The sequence below is a fragment of the Cottoperca gobio genome, chromosome 15 (genome assembly GCF_900634415.1).
Source record: "Cottoperca gobio chromosome 15, fCotGob3.1, whole genome shotgun sequence".
In the NCBI taxonomy this organism is placed as follows: domain Eukaryota; kingdom Metazoa; phylum Chordata; class Actinopteri; order Perciformes; family Bovichtidae; genus Cottoperca; species Cottoperca gobio.
In genome coordinates this window covers 2157800-2179014 of record NC_041369.1, presented here as the reverse complement: position 1 = coordinate 2179014, position 21215 = coordinate 2157800, and the positions used below count along the sequence as shown (strand labels likewise).

Genomic DNA, 21215 nt, shown 5'->3' with positions numbered 1-21215 from the left:
TGCTGACCAAACGTGATCTTTTATTCTGAATTCATTGTTCCGGATGTCGTCCTTTTACATTGCATGGATATAGAAGGCTGTTACCGGAAATATAACAGTCAGCGCAGACCGTGTAACCAGACTCGCAAAATAGAATATTTGCTTTGAAACCGTTTTCCCTTCAATTTGGTGTATTCACTCTGCGATAGAGGAGTTTGAATGTCCTTTTGAACATGTACCGCCCAGGTAAACCTACACACCGGCCGCCGCCGTTCGGACCTCCAACACCCCATGGACCACCTTTCAGACACGGAGGGTCCTGTAGTGGTCATCCTCCTGGACACATGCCGTCTGCACGTTGCGGACCATTTTCGCATTCAGCACTGGATGACCATTTTCTCCACAACAGGCCACCAAGAGGTCATTTCATAAATGTACGTACAACACATGCTAAGAAAGCTAGCTCAGTTAGCTAAGTTAGCTATCTATGTTACATGATTCGGATAAGGGGTTGCTAACAGAGTATGAGCTAGCCTTGAAATCTATACCACCATGAGAAGTTGCTACAAATGTATGTCTCTAAATCTGTAGAGAAATGCTTATCGGTTCCTAAAGAACACGAGTCAGGCGGTGCGTCCTGGATCGCAGGTTTCCTCCTCTGCTCCCCAACAGCTGTTTTGCTGCCGTCGCGTCCACCTCTCTCTCCCTTTCACTCAACAAAAACACTGGTTCAGGACACATTACGCACACACTTGACTTTTTGTGATTATTTATTAATTGAAGTCATTATTGACGCATCCATTGGACGCACTCTCTGTTTTCCCCCTGACAATACTACATTGTAAACGACACAAATCTATGTTGAAACCAGCAGGAGTACAGCTGGATAATGTTCTCTGTTAGCAGCAGTTATCGGGGTGCAATTGATTTGTATTATGGTGCGTTCAGGTTCCCTTCAGAAAAAGTTTTTATAGGGCGAATGTGCCGGGTTCATACGTAATCTTGAAATATAATTTTTTTGGCAAACTTATTTAAGCTAAGTTATTTTAAAATGTTTTCAAATCAATTTAAGAGGGAATTGTGACCTGTTAAACTTCCTAACAACAAAAAACAGTATTCACGTTCTAAAGAAGTGTATGGGATTTATTGTTTTGTTTATGTTTTATCATTGAATTTCACTTGGCATCGACCACTACATTTCTGGTATTAAGACATCTCTCCTTACAAGGCATGTAAAACTGTGGCTACAATCCTAAATAGTGCTGTTTTGTAGCCACAACTAAACTTTGGTCAGCCGAACATTTTCTTGTGCGTGCAACTTCATCTATGCATCCTATCTACTGTCTACAAACTTCAAATTTTCCCGACAACCATACTGCAGAGGTCAATTCAGTTGCATGGCAACAGACGATGCGGTCAAATTTGTCAGCACAATGTGGATCAGCCATTTGCTACAGTGGACCTGGCAGTACAATGTACCGGATTTACATCAAAATGGGTACGTCATTAGAAGCATTATTTTGTTCCTGTTAAAGAGAAATAGACTAGGTTGTTTGCTATCCATGCCACATTACACATATTAGATTTAAGCTTTTATGCAAGCTAAAGTACTTTTCAAATTTGAAATATTAGTGTTTATAACTTTTTTACTCTGACTATTATAAAATTAGGTTTGCTTCTATGATTGTGTTTATGCAGTAGAAATAACAATATTGTAATACAATTTTTTTTTTAAATCAATTTAATATGTGGCCAATAATCTGTAAATACTTTATATTGCTTCCCATGTTGTGCAGTAAAAAATATAAAGGTATCAAGGATTGGCAGAGCCATTGGACCTGGCAGAAAGGTGTTTGCCGCATTCCTCTATAGCTGGAAAAAGACGAAGAAAGCTTGCAGATCCACAGAAGAAAGTACACAACTGATTTACAGTGATTTAAAATCGTACCTCATTTGTATGGCACTTTGAACATAAGCTTGTGCAAAATGAGTACATGTAATGCATTTAAAATGTAGTGGTGTGGAAGTATAAAGTATCACCAAAAGGAAATACTTAAAGTGAAGTGATGGTAACCTAAAATTATTCAGTTCTCGAGGAAGTTGCAATAGAGGTCATTTAGCAGACGCTCTTATCCAGAGCGACTTACAGTGAACTAACTACAGGGACACACCACCACCCTTAGTGTACTTGTTACCTTGCATCAGAAAAACAAATTGATAGAATAATTTTTCCTAATTACATTTGGTTTATTTTATTATATATATTTTTTCCATTGATGGAACTTTGTTGTTTTTCACACCACAAGGTGTTGTGCATAATTATAGCTGTTCTTGCAGCAAAAGGAAGTGACACTGCTTTTTCCCAAGACAGTGAAAGGTCACACCTGTTTTTTTTTTTTTTAAGTTGTGTTTTAGATCAACTAAGGAAATAGTAGAAAAGAAAATCTATATAAAAAAAAAATAACGACACAGGTTTTACGAAGGCCAAAACTGTCATTTCTTTTGTTAGCCATGCTAGTGTAACTAGCATCCAAAGGCCTCACCACTACAGAAAGTTGCAGAGCTAAATTTACTTTATTTTGTAAAATATTCAGTTCTCAAAGTTTTATGACGTCGTTGGTAAACTACTGTAGCTGGCAAGCTAACCACTAGCCAATTAGGCAACCGCCATTTACTCTTCATTTTGTTCCCGTACATCATTGTAAATACTTTAATTCAATAAAAGGCTATTGAAGAGAGGGGAAAGCTCCCAGAGCAAGTGAGCTTGCGTTAGCTTACAATAGCTTCCTCCATTTTGGACTCTCCAGCTCTCCTTTCCCTCAAAAGTCAGCACTTTCAAGACTACTTGTTATTGGTCAATGTTGCAAATTTGTGCCAGATTTCACCAAGGTTAAACTTAACGTGAAAGAATTCCTGACATTTAAAATTCTGGCGTGACTGGGTCTGAAGGATAGTTATGGTGGTCTGTCAGTTATTTGTTTCAACACTTTGTCCACAGTGAAATATTGGGGTAACCATTGGATGGATTGACAGCCTTTACAACACGGGAACCCTAGTGTGGCTTTTTTTATTACCATGTTGTTTAAATATCAACTTCACCTAAAGTGCAATTATTAAATTGAAATAACGATCAGACTGAGTGTATGCTAAACGGAATTAATGAATATATTGTATGTATCCATTTTATCATTTATTTCATTTGCATGTGTATATTAACTCATAACGTATTTATCTCACTGTTTTTTGTCTCACTAAGGGAATTCAACAGTGTTGGTACAAAATATATCTGATAGTTTTAAGGAAACCTGTTTGCTATCTTTCTTTTAAATTGATCCATTCTGACTTTTTTCTGGTCCCCTGCTCTCAGCACTGGCGACATGCTACACGTAGCACCAGTACTACCACGCTGCGCATCGTACGTTTGCCTTTGCCGGAGTCCATTAGTTCCTGATCATGAACACCTCAAAGGGCACTATCCCGCTTATACCATGGTCATTTGAGGAAAAAAGACCACTAATTTTTTATTCTCATGCAATTTGCAATCAAAGTCCAAGGAAATTTTTGTTCTGTACTCCAGTAAATAAGACAAACCTTAGATCGGACTTGGCAACGGTGGATATTTCTTGTCCGCTCAGCTCATAGAACCCTTTGGTTCAGCTGTGAGCCAGAAAGCTAACGTTATGCTAGCAAGATTGAAAGTCAATAACATTGCCTATGGTTGACAAACTGTATATACAATTTGATTAACAATGAGACTATCTAGCTATCCAGCCATGTCAAGATCTTCACGTACAAACTATGTGCATCTATGTGCACTATATGTCATGAGTCAGCCGCAGCCGGAAGTAGTGAGTTGAATAGCGAATGGGATGTGAGATGATTCTTGCAGCGTGTGTGTTACAGTCGTGTGCTGCTCAGAGCATGAGTCACTGAAGGACTACACTCGGTGTTGAATTGCATATCAGTTTGCTAACGTGGTGCTATAAATTGTAACTACGTTCATGTTGCTATGGTTACTCATTTTAGATACAGCCAGCGCATTAATTTAGAACGGTGAACAGGCAGTTTTACTGGAACTACTCAGTAGGTGTACTGCCAACGTGCAGCCAATCAGGATACAGTATTCACCCAGACCATGGTATAACAAAACAAAAATGGAAAAACATCTCGTATACTATGAAATAAAAAATACACAATTAAATAGAATACAAAATCTAACTTGTGCATTAGCGGGAGTGTTACAATTAGTTCCACCTTGGCTGTATGCCCTTCACTAAGCTACGCCCCTGCTGCTACTCCATCAAGCTGTGGCAGTAACCCAGACACCACATTTAACTATGACTAGCTTGAAATCCACAAAACCAGCTTGGAAATGAGGAAAATCTGATACGATCGAATGAGATCTATCCAAAAATGTTACAGGAGCCGTCAGAACTCGTATAGAAACATCTGTGCTATCTAAACACTTTAGGGCTCACTAACTCTAAACGACACTATTAACGCACCTGAAGACACTCGCTAGCCTCGCAACATTATGTCCTGAAATAACCCACAATTGGTGCTCACCCCATTTAAAATCTAATTTCTCCTCAAAATATAATCTCATATTCAGCCCAATACGATGTTCTATATCGTTTTAAATAATCAGTTTCCCGCAAAAATGAGGTACTTTAATGTTTTCAGTTTATTGGTGTACAAAGGAAGAAAGCACAGACTTAACAGCATTACTTGGTGATGTAGGCCAGCATACAAGTATTGACCCATGTGTCCTGATAGTTTCTTACTCTACACTTAAATTTGATTGTTGCTGATGATTAGGAAATGCCTATTTCATTTCAGGTACACCAGTATTTATTCATTTCAGTTGATGGTGATTTTCAGTCATTTGTGGAACGATGCAGCTGATCTACACTTATTACTCAAAATATTAAAAAACAATTTGAACATGTGCAACTCTCACCTTTCAAATAAGTATTATCTTAATTATGGTATCGCAGTTCTTTCTTGTACAGCACTATAACATGAATTCTGAATACTCTCAGCCCCACTGTAGCAGCTTCTCCATAGACCGTAGTACAGTGATTGCTCCGGGAGGCAGCCAGCAGTTCGTCCCTCCTGCACATCCACCGCACATTCAGGTCCCAAAGTGGAATCCCACTCCTGTGGAACATCATCATCTTCCAGACAGCAGGTATATGTTTGTGTTAGTTAAATATCTTGTACATGTCTAAGCAGAAATAGTTAAACTAATGTTTTAATGTATATTTTGAGTTTTCTGTCATTTGAAACGCATGCATACTGCTTTTCAGTGACCAAGCCGGTGAGGAATTCCTGAGATGCATTGCAACCAACAAGCCTTTCCCAGACTATCTCAAAGGGAACATGGCATACAACCTGGCTGATGCATTTCAGTCAGCAATTGTCCTTAAAGAAGCAGTAAAATTAAACCCTGAGTTCCAGAAGCATGCAACCGGGAGCAAAAGCCGTAGTCGAAGCCGCTGCAAATCTCGAGCCAAGAGCCGTGCAAGAAGCAAAAGCAGAGAACCCAGCCGAAGCAGAGGAAGGAGCAAAAGCTGTGCTCGTGGAAAGAGCAGGGCGAGAAGCACGAGCAGGGCAAGAAGTAAGAGCAGGGCAAGAAGCACGAGCAGGGCAAGAAGTAAGAGTAGGGCAAGAAGTAAGAGCAGGGCGAGAAGCAAGAGCAGGCCTCGCAGTAGAAGTCTGAGCCAGAACCGAAGCAAGTCGAAGAGTCATATACGGAGCAAGAGCCGGGTCAGGAGGTCCAAGTCACGAAGTAGCAGTGTTGAAAAGAGCCATGGCAAAAAGAGAAAGAGGAGCCCCAGCCACAGCTTCAGCAGCAGTCTTAATCAGACAGGGAATAGTCTGTTAGAAGGACTGAAGCTGGTCATGAACAGCAAAGAAGTGGGAGAGCGGTTGCCCACCCTCAAAGATGCCATCTTCACTATTCAGGTAGAGCTCATCATTCATTCTCCAAAATGTCTTGTTTCAGTCAGTTATCAGCGTAAATATATGCGTGTCATTCATGACTACTAGCATGTATAAACCATAAACAGAAGTACATTGAATGTTTTGATTATGATAATCTAGCGGTACAGGGATATTAACTTGTGGCCTACTTCATATCACTTGATGTAATATCATGATGGCTGCAGCTCTTAGTGGCTTGGATGATGATCCGCCACAGCCTGACAAAAGTGTAAACAAGGTGATGGGATGCTGCTGAGCTGAGTATAAAGAACTTACTAAATGTATTTTCAAAGGTCACCAAGTAAAGTAAAACCATATTACCCCATTTATAATCATTGCAAATGATAAAAACAAGCTTGACTGGAGAATATAACTGAACAGAAACTCTGAAAATTCATGGAAACTGCAGAAACAGATGGTGAGGTAGTGAATTGAAGCTTTTATAATGATCCTTGTCATATGCTCATATTGAACGATGGTTAATATATTTACCTTATGATAAAAGATATCAGGCCGGTGGTGGTTTATTGGGTTTGTGTATGTAGATGCTAATTATTCCAACTACTCAACATTTGAAAACATACAGGCCAACCCAAATCATAACCATTTACTTCTTGGATTTACTTTTAGACTGTTGGTTATAGTCAGCTCTGCAGCTGACAGACGAGCAGTTATGGATTTGGTGCGTTGGTCCATGCTGGACTTGAACCCAGCCTCCGGTTACCAAACCAAGACCTTCAGACTGAGCTACTGTTTAACAAAATATGCTGTGCATATTTCACCCATATTAAGTGCAATTTATATAGTTCATTGTGCAAAAGCCATGCTGCTGAGGGAATAATGTGCACGGAAGGTGCTGGCTGCAGCACTGGCTTTACTAATATCAAGCTGTGAGGTCCAGTGTGCTCCTGCCCACACGGTTCACACTCTATACAGTCTGCACAGTGGGCATCTACCTGCATGGATATAGTACCTGGAGCGGGTTTTGTGCCCATATGATTTGATCCGTTTGGACTCACACACCCCCAGTCTGCAGTCCGACCAGCAGCTTGACGGAGAGGACAGACAGATGTGCAGTGTGAGATGTCTGAATATTAGTTGATTGATTAATTATATCAATTTTGATTTTGACACATGACAGTTTGATCAGTTCAAGTCAAACATCGACCAACCCTAATACTAGATGGTGTGCCGGCTACTTACGTTTGGCTTGTTTGCTTGTGAGTGGGAGCAGCAAAGCTATGTCTCCGAATGCCTTTTATGGAAGCCATATGTCATATTTGAACTTTGCTTAAGTATGATGCTCCCCTACCACGTCCTTTGGAAATTTCATAATAATTCATTATTAGTAATTATTTAATAAGAAATAACAAAAGGTTTTGTACTCGGACTATGTTTCAGTTGTATTTGCTGCCAACAGAGAGTTTTGGGCACTCAAGTGTTAAAAGCTCAAACAATAAACAAAGATTTTTGAAACGCATTCTAAAACGTAACAATTAAAAAAATAGAGTATTAAATTATTCAGTCAGCTATAAATGACCTGATGCAATAGCTAGATGAAATACTTAAAATAGCAGTTAGTGTGTGGGTTTCATGCATCTCTTAAAATTCAGATTACACTTGCGCTGACCTGCAAAGACTTTAAGGCATGGGTTAACACTGGCAGTTAAAATGATTACATGCATAGACTTGACTGTACCTCATTATTTCCCATAACATTTAATTAATAGCCAATCAAGGTTTAAAAAATGAGGTTGATTGTCATCTGTTAATTATATGTTATTCTTGTGATTTCTTCTGTACAGGCCTTGGATGAAAGCAAAGAAGTGGAGTGTGTGACTAATGCGCACAGACATCAGCAACATGACAGTAATGACAATTCAACATCATTGGAAAATGACAGTATGCTCCTTCCCCATGACAGAGTAGGCAGTGACTTCTCTTGGCTCCAGGCACAAAGTCAGGAGGATGAAGAGTCGTTCTTGTATGGGAGTGAAGACAATGGCAGAAAACTAACCAATACATCCTCTACCATAGCACCACAGGAAGTAGATAGTTCAGGGAGACAACATTATCATCAGAACAAGTCCATTTTCAGTAACTTTGAGGATCTGCTTAATCTGAAACAACCCATTCAAATGACTTCCTCAACTGCCGCTGCAAATCTGGACAGCAGTGAGTGTGAGAAGATCAAAAACATATTAAGAAATCTGGACACAGCAGACGTCAGCGACATCATGCGTAAGATTCAGGGGCAAAAGGAGGCGAAGCAGCGGTCGCCTGCACTTCCCTGTTCAGAGCGAACAGCAGCAGGCTTAACGTTGCCAGCACTGAGTAACCCCGATGTACGGCAAGCTCTGGAGTCTTTACAGTCACTGATTAAAGGTGAGAATCCTGTGTTAAAACTATAGTTTTTTCTATTTTCTATTTACTAACCATGCCTTCAAACTGCAATCAACTTTGAGTTTATTATTTTTTAATGACTTTTGGTTATACCAAGCATTAAAGTGGCAATAGACACATTTTTTGCTTTCCCTTGAAAAGTGAAGTAACTGTTGATCGCAATGTAATGAAACCATCGGCGTTTAGATTGGTTTCTTATAAGCCTCGCTTTTACTATGCAATTCTGCCTGCCATCAGGTACCATCTCCTTACATCAAAAAGGAAGTGCGTTAACCATTGCACAACCAAAACAGCAAGACAGTAGCGCTTTGATTTTCCCCAGTGTGTTTTGGTAGCTATCCCCAGTTACCAATGAGTATCGTAGTAGCGTACGGTAAATCCACCAAAGTAACTGCAGAACCAAATGCAATGTGTCCTGTGAAAACAGAAAGCGATCCGGTTGTATTTTTGTCATTGGTTTAAATCATCGGACAAGTTACTTAAAAAAGGTTATCAGTTAGTGATTACACATATATTTACACCCGCTCTTACCTCACCTATTAAAAGAAAATGGCCATCCACTCTAAGAATCGTAACTATAAATTAGAGATGCACAGATTGCAAATTTCTCAGCCGATACCGATATTTAGAATAACAATTTATTTATTCCCCTGCCAGGGAAATACAAACTTTATATTAACTTTGAATGAGCACAAATTCAAACACATTGATGAAACTACCTTTTTAATAGAGCATTCTTTCACAGGACTAAGAATCTTTTTGTGAAAAACAACTCTTACAAAAGCATCTTTAGCCTGCTATACAATTACCTACATTACAGGTCATTCAGCAGACACTTATCCAGAGAGACTTACAGTAACTAAGTACAGGGACAGTCTCCCTGGAGCAGCTCAGGGTTAAGTGCCTTGCTCAGGGGCACAATGGTGGCAGCCCTGTTACTGAACTCACAACCTGTTTTATTTGGAAGGCGTACCACTAGTCCATCACCACCCTACCAACAGTACGAAGTCACAAAGCTCAGCAAAATATTTTTGTGAAACAAATTGAATGTAGATGTAAAAGCAATTAGAAAAGCTATAAAATATGAATGACTACAAAGAGAAACAGGGCTTTCTTTCACCTCTTGTGATGATTACAGTAGGTGGGAACATGGCTAAGCATGGGCCTCTTTCCAAAACAACAGTTGGCCTCTTTAATAAACCTTTTAATGCAGTGGGTCCTCTTTTGAATATTATTGTACTTAAAAAAAATATTTTAATTAAAGTTACCTCTTGGCCCACTTCTCAGATGCATGTTTTTCTTTACTAAGATAAGCATCTCAAGTCAATCTCTTTTCTCATCTAAGATGTGAGATGCAGAGCTGAACAGCCGCTCGCTGTCTGCCGGTGCACAAAGGTGCTGGAAAACGGTGGTGATTATTTCTCCAGTATGCGAGTGCGGTCTCATTTCTAGGAATTGGGGCCACCGTAAAGAAACCATCAAGTTGCTGTGATGCATTCGTCTTTGGTCTTTCTTGTCCCTCTTCCTCCAGCATCTCCTCAAACATGTCATGCAGAGTGAGACGAGCCCCCTCCGTTCGTGCCTTCTTGTTCTGTAGGTGATCAGCTGGCTCTTCTCCCGTACCGACAGCAGGCCCATCCATCAGTCTCGCGTCAAGTGTTGCCCGTGCGCCCTGGTTAACGTCCTCGTCAAAGTGAGGTTGCAATGCAGAACATGGGATCAAACTCGATGTGATTGAAGCGCTCGTTTACGGCTTCTAACAATGCATTCTTGTTGATTTCACGTTGTGGTCTGTCTCAGGACTTTCACGTCAGCTGCTGATGCCTCTGATGAGCGGACTTCTCTTATTAGTTGTTCAAACTGGGAGAGAAGTGTGATAAAGTTTTCAACCAATCCCCACTGATGCCAGTCAGTGAGTCTGCGGAATATGTAGCAAGTGTGTGCTTTTGAAACGAAAGGCTTTCCCTCATTTAGAATGTACTATTCCAACGAGTGGTAACGTCTTGCTGTAGCCCTTTTGGTTTCATTCCTAACTGGATCGGCACAGCTTGGAGGCACGACCGTTTATTTTTGATTTGAACATTTTATTTAAGCCGTGTGTTCTCAATCAATTTCTCATTTTAACTATTTTGCAGATTATTTAGATTTTTGTGAGATAAAAATAAACTGCAATTAAAATGTTATGTAAAATGGTAGAGGAATTCACAAAATCCTTAATATGCAGTATGAAGAGGAGCGGTCCTAAAATGGGGGGAACCCCATATTTGATGTTCTTTCTTTTGATGTTTGCGACCACTTACTTAATACATTTACAATACATATAGAATCTGAACCATAATGTTGAAGTTTGCTCAGAAGAAGTTGATAAATGTTTTTTAATTCATCTAGGAAAATTAAACATTTATATTTCTCTTTATAGTATTGTGCTTGGCGTGCCCTTAAGGCTGACAATGTTTTTTCTAGTAGTCAACAATTCACGTGAAAAAACAACAAATTTGTGACTCCTTTTGTATTTGAACAGACTTGGGCCTGGGTGCCACAGACATGGTTAGGATGTCAGAAAGTCCAACACATCATTTCTTTCAGTCTTATGGGATTTCTTCAGGATAAATAAACTAGAACAATGCAAATCTGATCTGTAAAATCAAGTGTGGACGTGTGGTTAATGTTTGTTTTCATGTGCTTTTGCTTTCTTAATGTCTCATTTGGAATCAGAAGACTTTTCAAGTTGGATCTGTTTCCCTCCTGTTGCCAAGGATAAGATTGTGTGACAGCTGAACCCAAAGATGGAAACTGCTGCCAACTGGCTTGATGATATATCTCCTCTGTCTTTATTGTTTAATGCTTTTGATATAAATTAGAGAATTATGTTGTCGTTCTTTCTTCCTTCAGCAACAAAAGAGAAACGTGAAAAAAGTGATGGCAGCGGCGCATCTCAGTCATCCTGTGATAATCACAAGGTAATTGATTTCAAGGCTGTATCGTCTTAGTGATACAGTTGAGAGCATTAAAGAATGTTGAACCCCTACATCTTCTAATTGTTACTTGTGTTTCCCAGGCAGGTGATGATGAGAAACAAGCCCGAATTAAAAGAATGGAATCCTTGATGAAAGAACTGGAAGGATTGTTGAAACAGGATGGTAAAGCAGTTTTCTCGAATGGCTATTCTGTGCTTCCTGTTGAATTAAGTGTCTTCCACACGCTAAAATACTCTATGCTTCACTGTCCTTCGCAGGTTTGAGTTTTCTGACACCAGTAATTGGGTTTTACTGCCAGGAATGTGAGGAGTTCATTGCAGATTTGAAAAGTGCTGAAAACCATGCAGCTATCCACCGCCAGAGTAACTCTAGCAGTGTAAGTATAATCCCTGTACAACTCTGTGTGGTGATATTTATATTTTTAATGTCAACAAATCCCATAAAAAGACTGAAACCAACAATGAAGTCTACTTTAAACAAGCTACTCTTTACAAACTGAAAGGCGTTTTGAAGAGGTGGTAACGCTGTGAGTCTTAAGGCCAACATGTCCACTTGGTAGAGCTCATTTAAAGCAGTCTGGGAACTTGTTGAACAGCTGCACCCACTGTGGCAGAAAGAGGCAGGATAATGGGAAAGGGAGAGTCTTAAAGTAAGCAAACAGACACAATAGTAACACACAGTAACAGCAATGTGTTCTAGTTTGTTATTATTTGCTTATACTTATGAATTTTTAAAAGTAAGATTGTGTTATTTCCTTTTTCAAATAGGCAGTTTGCCATGAGATTTGCTATGTACATTGATTCTTGATTCATGGCTTTTCTTCTACTATCAGGACAAACTTTACATTTTAGCTGCATCACATTTTATGAAATGCAAAATCTGTTGTCCAGCACATTCATGTTATGGGATTTGTTGACCACCTCTGTCTTAAAGGTTCAGTGTGTAGCTCTGAGAAACAGGGGGCAGTATGTCCCCTCAAAACTGGTCCATACAATCTACATTTACAGTCTTCAGTTATTAAAAAACAACTACAGTATGGTTAACTTGTTTATATTTTAGTTGTAGTAACATTATATTTGAATGTTTTCTAAGTTTTAGAGTATTATAGTGTATTTCTCTCTTTTAGTGTCTGTCTGTCAGAATGCGTAACATTTTGAGCAGTCCTTTCTGCCACTTTGAATGTAATCTAGTAAACAAACTATAAAACAGGAACAAGTCTGTAATATGTACAAGAGAGTCAGCAGCTGCACTTCTTCTCTCTGTACTGAGGCAGACTGCAGCTACACTGACTCACTATCACCTCTAGAGGAACAAGTGGTATTACAGGCTGGACGGAGCGCAGCTAGCTGTTAGCATGCAATGTGTAATATCTTAGACATTATACCTTTTAAGGTCACCATTACACTCTTCGGTTTCTTTACCTTCACGCTGCAAAATTGTTTTCATGTGTTTTTAGCAGAAAGTGCAGATAGACAAGCATGCTGAAGACAGCAAGGGACACGAGGGCCATTTGAGCAACAGCACTCTGTCTCCACAGCCTTCAGGCAGCAGAGATCACAGGACCTACGATTTCATTAGAGAGTCAGGAGATCACAGGAATCCCCGACACTACCAACAACACTGGAGGGAAGAAAGAGATCTTGAAAGCAAAAATCACAACGAGTGCAGAAGCCAGGGGGACAGGAAGGAAGACCTCTCCTTGAAAGAGGAGAAAATGAGGGAGAGGATGCTCATAACTGTCTCCCATGGACAGACCCCTCCTTCAAACGTCAGGGTCAAGGAGAAGGTAGACAAGGAGCAGATCATTGGAAGCCATAGCAAAATCAAAGTGGAGGACACAGACGGCAAGGAAAAATCATCCAAGGGAGAGAAAAAAAGCAAAGTAAAAGATGAAAGCAGTGATAGTAGTGATGATGACAAAGTAAAAACACCGAAAGAAAAATCACCCAAAAAGAAAAAGAAGAAGAAGGAGAAGAAGAAGAAGAAAAAGAAGGAGAAGGAGAAGAAGGAGAAGTCCTAATTGTTGTATTATGCTTGACTGAGATGAAGTGATGTTGATGCTTGTTGCTCCCCAAGTGTTCTCATTACACTGTTGTGGTTATATTTAATTGGTATGATCAGAAGAGGGAGGGAGGCCTCAGTGAGTGATTCATCATTATGTTTAAAGGGGCAGGCTGACATGTGAGTAAGTGCACTTCTTTGCCATCAACAATGGTCAAAAGTGAAGATTAATATGAATTGTATCCTTGTGTCTAGTTCAGAGATGGTTCTTGCCTGGAGTTAGCATGTTTGGTTAGAAGCAGGGGGAGGTTTGAGTTCTTGTAGGAGTCGGTTCCCACTGCTGCGCTCTACTGGACGCACAGAATGATAGATTTCTGGCTGTGCATTTTCCAAAATGTCAACATGCTTTTGCTAAGTGGCTTCCAACAGATGTATACATGACGATGGATACGTTGGTGTAATCCCTCACATCCTGGTTACATCTTTTAAGTCTATGTTTGAATCTTCTTTTGTACATTCATCTTTCTCAATACCATTGCTACTGTGTGCATATTTTCCTACAGCATTGTAGTGTTAGAAATGTGATGTGTATTTTGCAGTTGTGCGTCATTTGTTTTTCTTCTTTTTTTACTTTTCTTCATTTTTATCTGAAATATAAGATGACACACGTCTGTGTCCTGTGGTGACCTTTTATAATAAAGAGTTAGGTTTACAATTTCAGTTTTAAAAGTGAAATGTTGTAATTGAGTGATCTGGTGGATGCTTTATCTCTTGGCAGTGCATTGGTCATAATCAATTACCAAAAAGGGGAAATTGTATAGGTTGGCAGAGTCCTTGACGGGTAGTGTTATAGAAAGTAATGCAGAATTTCTTACATCATACGTTTATTATTAAAACTACGTTGTGGTGGCAAATGTAATTGCTGCCTGTATTCTAAATTCCTACATTTCCCTCGGGATTAATAAAGTATCTATCTGTTCAGAGGAATCGTTTTTCCAGTTAAAGAAGTGTTACAGTTATGTACCTCACAGGCGTTGCCGTGTAAGTTCAGGACTCTGACACCACAGAGGAAGTGCTTCCAGAGGCCCGTCTGACAGCAAAAGCACTGGTTAAGGTTAATAAGTGGTAGTTTCAGTTCAAATGTTAACAAGCACATCATTTCTCATGCTTGTGCAACTGTCTGAACTTAAAATATATAATTCAAAGAATAATCTAACCCTGGTTCTTAAAAAGAATGTGTCAATGTTTTTTTGTTTTTTTTATGTGTAAACAATTTCCGCCCAGCTGTACTTCGTCCGTACGTCACAAATTCAAATACCAAGAGAGTGGCCACCACATCTATACACAGATATACTCAACCACAAGGCCACACACCCATACAACTATGCACATACTGTACATATGTCGACATGAATTATGGAACATACACATCCACACACATGCAACACATTATTACAATGAGATGTAAATATTGAGTCTAATACTCAGGGAAGTTTAGAAACGTACTAAAATAGAGATTTCCTTTCCTTACCGTGATCTCTCCCACCTGGGCTTGACTTCCACATCTGACGACATAAATGGAATACTCAACAGGCTCACCGGGCCCAAAGCCTCAGCCTTTCAACATTCAACATTCAAAGACTTACAGCTACAGTGCAAATCTTAAGTCCTAGGCTCCTCCAACAATGCAACTTACAGTATAAAGCAGAAACAAAGAAATAAAATAGTGCAAGAGACATAATGGTGCAAGAGAAACGTGGGAATAAGAACAATATATACATGTAAAATAGAATAAGATAAAACAGGACGTAAAGTTTAAATTACTGTACAGTAGAATACTATACTGTAATAATATATATATATATATATATGTGTGGAATTCTGTTATTGTTTTCAGTACAGACCACATGTTTCTTGCGTTGGAGCCTTTATAGTCAGACTGCACTTTGTCTCTTTATTGCCTTTGCCTCTGTTTGAAGTTACATTTTTGAAAAGTGACAGGTAAGGGTGTCCCAATCACATGATAAACCTGATTCCTAAATATTTAGTATGTGCTAATACATGCATCATTAAGCCTCATACTTATAGTGCATGTTTCTCCTGCCAACAAGAATACTGTAACGTTCTGAATACTGCATCTCTCTAACCCTCTGTTTGTGTCCCACAGGCCCAGCCGTGTACCTCTCTGCTGGCAGTCTGTGCCTCATTCCAGGTTGTTGGATGTGGATCTTTGTCCTCTTGCTCTCCCTCTGTCCCATCTGTGTGAATGGTGTGCTTGAGTTTTGCCTCTTGTGTGTTTGTGTAGTGGTGGAAAGGTTTGTGTCTCAAGTCCCATCTGTTTGAGACAGCTGGAAGCTGCTTCACATCCTCCTGGATCTAGTTCTTCATATATTTTTAAAATGTTGGTTAATTTGTTGTGTGTCTGTCCGTCCAGGTTGTTGTTGCTCTTCCTGAAGTTTCTTAATCCTTATCCCTATCCAGGGTCTGAGGTCAGAGGGTGTCATGTGCTGTACAGATTCCCATTCAGGCCCATTGATTCATAAAAGTGTCTTGACTTGATACAGAGTCTGATCAAATGTTTATTTCCCCTACTTAATAGAGTTGAATGTGAGGGAGCGTGCAGTAAAGCAACATTAAAGGAGGGCTCTGGTAATGTGTCTGTGTCTCTATTAAGTCCCTGTCGCACATATCCGTATGACAGAAACGTATGCCGGCGCATACGAAATATCGGCAATACGTTGATATAAATTAAGAGTATGTTGTGATCGTTCGAAGGACGCAGACGATACGCCGAACACGGCAGACATACGGCCCTGTCACACAGTTCCGTATGGCAGAAACGTATGCCGGCGTATATGAAAATTAGCTCAAGTCCAACTTTTCCACAGCGGTGTTGTAGCTGACGTATACATAACGAATACATAACAATTTATTATACGTATGTCTAACCTATTGATAGTGTATCACTTACTTATTTAAAACGTATCAGAGCGTCTGGCCAACGGAGCTGGAAAAGTGCCATCTGGTTGACGTCATGCTGATGCTGGAGAACAGAATGTAGTCTTGTCGCAGCCTCTCAGCATCCTCCATGCTCTCTGATGATGGGTTGATGTATTCATCAAGACGTGCTGTGAAGAAGTGAGGATGAGCTACTCACAGGGACCCTATATACTATATTCAAACCCCAATAAGCTCCCAAAACGCTAGCTGATCAATACATCGTTATCAACACATTGGCTGTAGAGTTCACCGTCAGTCGACGTAGTCTATATCTAACGTACCTCTAACGTAGTCACGTAGGTATTTACGTACTATATTTACGTATGTAAGTATTCACGTATGTCTAATGTCACGTAATTTATGTGTAACGTCTGCATATCTTATGAAGCACACGTTGGGTACGTCCGGTAATTTTGAACATGCTCAAAACAACGTACACCAGCGTAACACAGTGAGCTCTTAACAAATACTACTTATACCTTACCTTATATCAACGTACACTAGCGTAACACAGTGAGCTCTTAACGAATACTACTTATACCTTACCTTATATCAACGTACACCAGCGTAACACAGTGAGCTCTTAATGAATACTACTTATACCTTACCTTATATCAACGTACACCAGCGTAACACAGTGAGCTCTTAAAGAATACTACTTATACCTTATATCAACGTACACCAGCGTAACACAGTGAGCTCTTAACGAATACTACTTATACCTTACCTTATATCAACATACACTAGCGTAACACAGTGAGCTCTTAACGAATACTACTTATACCTTACCTTATATCAACATACACTAGCTTAATACAGTGAGCTCTTAACGAATACTACTTATACCTTACCTTATATCAACGTACACCAGCGTAACACAGTGAGCTCTTAACGAATACTACTTATACCTTACCTTATATCAACGTACACCAGCGTAACACAGTGAGCTCTTAATGAATACTACTTATACCTTACCTTATATCAACTTACACCAGCGTAACAAAGTGAGCTCTTAATGAATACTACTTATACCTTACCTTATATCAACGCTACACCAGCGTAACACAGTGAGCTCTTAATGAATACTACTTATACCTTACCTTATATCAACGCACCCCAGCGTAACAAAGTGAGCTCTTAATGAATACTACTTATACCTTATATCAACGTACACCAGCGTAACACAGTGAGCTCTTAACGAATACTACTTATACCTTATATCAACTTACACCAGCGTAACACAGTGAGCTCTTAACGAATACTACTTATACCTTACCTTATATCAACGCACCCCAGCGTAACAAAGTGAGCTCTTAATGAATACTACTTATACCTTACCTTATATCAACGTAAACCAGCGTAACACAGTGAGCTCTTAACGAATACTACTTATACCTTACCTTATATCAACGTAAACCAGCGTAACACAGTGAGCTCTTAACGAATACTACTTATACCTTACCTTATATCAACGTACGAAATAAAAGGTCCTATTATACTCCTTACGTATACAATAATAACGTAAAGGTTCATGGGTCATAATTAAATAAAGTTAAGACAAACTACAGTCTGGTCTTGTTGTTGTATGTGTTTATGTATTTGTAATCATCTGCAGAGAATATAATTACAGCAAAGAGCACGACTCATCAGGCCTGCATACAGTTACAGTGACTCCAGAGTCACATTGTAACTTAAGATGATTTGTTTCGTGGCCGCATCAAAGAAGTGAATACCTCTGAGTGCAGTTATCCAGGGGTGAAAGACATATTGAGAATCAGCATTACATTGGTAACTTTAAGTAATGATGGACTCTACACGCTTTAGCCCAAACAAAAGTGCTAGATTCCACTTTGTTCAACAAATGAAAACAAATATAATAACTTTATTTGTTGACACTAAAGTGTTTATACCAGCCAACTTAAACCAACACATACACCCAACAAACACCGTATACAAAGCACACAAGCTTTCCTTCCTTCACTTTGAAAAAACAAATAGAAAGAATAATTTCCAAGGTAATGAATCTTTTTATCGTGCATAGATAATATTACACAAGTATACATAAAAACTGTCCCAAAGTAAGTCTGCCATACAGAACAGTAGCTGTTGTATCCACGGTTGCCCAGCAGAGGGAGTGGAACTCTTGCATCTTCATACCTATACAATATGTCAATGGACTGCATTCAACATGGCTGAGATTTACTTTAATTTTTTCTGTTGACTTCCTCACAAAAACAATAAAGACAGTCAAGACCGAATTTCTAATGAAGAAACAGAAATTCTTCGTCATCGCAATACTTAACAAGTTGATCATAAATGTCCGCTCAGTGTCATGCGGTTACTTCACATTGGATAGTTTGATGATTCAGGTGTTGCCACATTCCCGTCTGTGTATGACTGTAAGTCACAACCCGCCCCCGTCTGCAGCGGCCTGTTGTTCAGATAGGATGAAAACCTTCTTGCTGCCTTTGTTACTTTCACTAACACGCCAGTTTCAGTTCACATCAGCTGCACAGGGATTCAAGACAGGAGACCCAAGACCCGTGCCATGTGCCTGTGAGGTACTTCTCAAACATTTAGTCAGTCATGCCTATTGGAAAAGAAACACAACAAATGAGCCCAGGAGAGTCCTTTTATTTTTATTTGATATTATTAAATTAAATGAGCCTTTAAAGTGAACGGGTTTGTCATAGTTCCAAACCTTCTGAGAATCATCACCTTTCTCTGTAGCTCTGTGGAGCTTTTTACCTTTTTGTTGTTGTTTCTGTTTTTCTCTCACTCACATACAGACAGTCGGGTTCAATCTCACTAATCTCATTAATGGCCACGTATAAGAGTTCAAACTGAAAACAGTTTCCAGCAATCAAGCTGAAGTGGTGGCTGGTGAAAAAAGGTGAGCATCTTGAAAGCTAAAGAAACAGATGACTTCTTATGTGATGGTTGGATTGAAACAGATTGCTCATGTCTACATGTAGGATGTAAAGGTGCTGTGGAGGACGGTCCCTCGCTCCATCTGTTCCATGGCATGTGTGGAAAGGCGCGTTAAGCAAATGTTCCTGAATGTAGTGCACGTGTGATCAGCAGTGGTGAATGTAACTAAGTACCCACTGTAATGACCTGTAAAGTACATATACTCAAGTGCTGTACTTAAGTACACATTTGAGGTACTTGTACTTAACTTGAGTACTTAACTTAACTTTACTTCACTACATTTATTTGATAGCTTTAGTTACTTGCTACTTTGTAGTCAAATATAAATCATGATATAAACCACACCTTTACCATGTGCAACATTGATGTGATACACACATCACTATTTATAATCCAACAATTTAATATATATGACTCTGAAATGGGCCCTTCTGCATAATGAGTACTCTTACTTTTGGTATATTTTGATGCTAATACTTTTGTACTTTTACTCAAGTAAGATTTTGAATGCATGACTTTTACTTGTAACGGAGTATTTTTACACCGTAGTATTCTTACTTTTGTACAATATCTGAGTACTTCTTCCACCTCTGGTGAACAGTGAAAATCACAAGCGTGTCTCTCGCTCCCTACGCTGTAACACCGGCACTCTGCCAGCTGCTGTCAATCAAACTCAGACAGAGACACCTTCAGTCGGCTGAGATGACATGTTTTTCTGATATTTCCTTTTAATGATACAAATGTATTAACATTACATTTAAAAAACACGATGACATTATTTTTGACTACAAAATGACTAAATGTGATTTCAGTTAGACTTTAAATTAGAAGAAGAAATTAGTGAATTGGCTTGCTCTTAATGTGTTTGTATCTCCAGGCAGTTGTGATCCTCTCAACTGTAAAAGAAGAACATACCTGCAGTTACAGTTGAAAGCACTCTGGTGTTGTCATTGTCTAGTTCATTTCTACATTTCTAATGAGTAACAAGCCGCTGGTTCCTGTAAAGGCCTCTGGGTGTGTGTCTGCCTGACTGTCTGTTTCCGAGTTGAGAGTTTTCTTCCATTTGCATTGGAATAGAGGACGCCCAGTGCCAGCTTGGCTGTGAGCCCGACTGACAGGCAGAGATGTGTCTGAGCCGGAAGGCACAACAGAAAGCATTATCCACACATGGTCAGGATATAGGCTGTGTATAAAGAGTCAGAAGTGGATAACTAACACTGGGTACTGTTGTATTATCTCCTCCAGAACCCCTATGAGTTACTAGATGAAGAGTAAAGTGTAATGTGTGCCCTGGTCTCTCTGTGTTGAAGGTGGATTTGCTCCCTGTGTTGAATAAAATCAATGACTGTAATTGTAAAGAGGAACCACGCCTACACTCACAGAGCCATAACAATAGACTGGTAGATAAACACACACACACTGAGGATAAAGAGAGGTTAAGGTGTAGGGTGTGGTCAGGAGCTTTCTCAGAGATAAACAGCTGACAGGCCTTGTCCTCGGGCACTCTTCACCTTACCTAAGAGGGGGAATTAAGCATGCAGAGGAAGTCTTCTGGTCTGATATGAGTGATATATATTTTTAGATATTCACAGCTTAAGAAAAGTGTGTTCACACTAAACATGATCAGAGTAGACATTTAAACGCTGGTGACACACATCTGGAGTGAGAACGTAAACAGAACCAGTATGCCATGTCAGCAGATACAGTGCTGATGGAGACACTGCTGAATGCTCGGGGAACCCGAACCCCATCAGGGACTGTCTCATCCACTGTGTGGGGACAAAGCTTAGGCAATATTGATAAGTGCTATGTATACAAAAACTATTACTATTGTTTTATAACTATTTTTGTTTGTTTGTTTCTTCACACAGTTAATTAACAAAAAAACTGCATTTGCTGATATAAAACTCAGAACATAGCAAGTATTTGAATGTTTTC

The 21215-nt window shown here is 39.5% G+C and overlaps 1 protein-coding gene across 3 annotated transcripts; it reads left to right on the top strand.

The window, feature by feature from the left end:
• Nucleotides 1–66: 66 nt before the first annotated feature.
• LOC115020026 (cactin) lies at nucleotides 67–15999 on the top strand. 3 transcript variants are annotated; one of them, XM_029449863.1, is made up of 8 exons: nucleotides 67–413; nucleotides 5022–5170; nucleotides 5289–5946; nucleotides 7770–8349; nucleotides 11260–11327; nucleotides 11426–11507; nucleotides 11603–11721; nucleotides 15514–15999. In XM_029449863.1, exons 1-8 carry the CDS (start codon nucleotides 213–215, stop codon nucleotides 15610–15612), a joined length of 1956 nt encoding a protein of 651 aa, XP_029305723.1. In that variant the 5' UTR covers nucleotides 67–212; the 3' UTR covers nucleotides 15613–15999. The 3 variants fall into 3 exon arrangements, with proteins under 3 accessions (XP_029305723.1, XP_029305722.1, XP_029305721.1); XM_029449862.1 differs by lacking the exon at nucleotides 15514–15999 and adding an exon at nucleotides 12805–14524; XM_029449861.1 differs by lacking the exon at nucleotides 15514–15999 and adding an exon at nucleotides 12802–14524.
• The last annotated feature ends 5216 nt before the right edge of the window (nucleotides 16000–21215 follow it).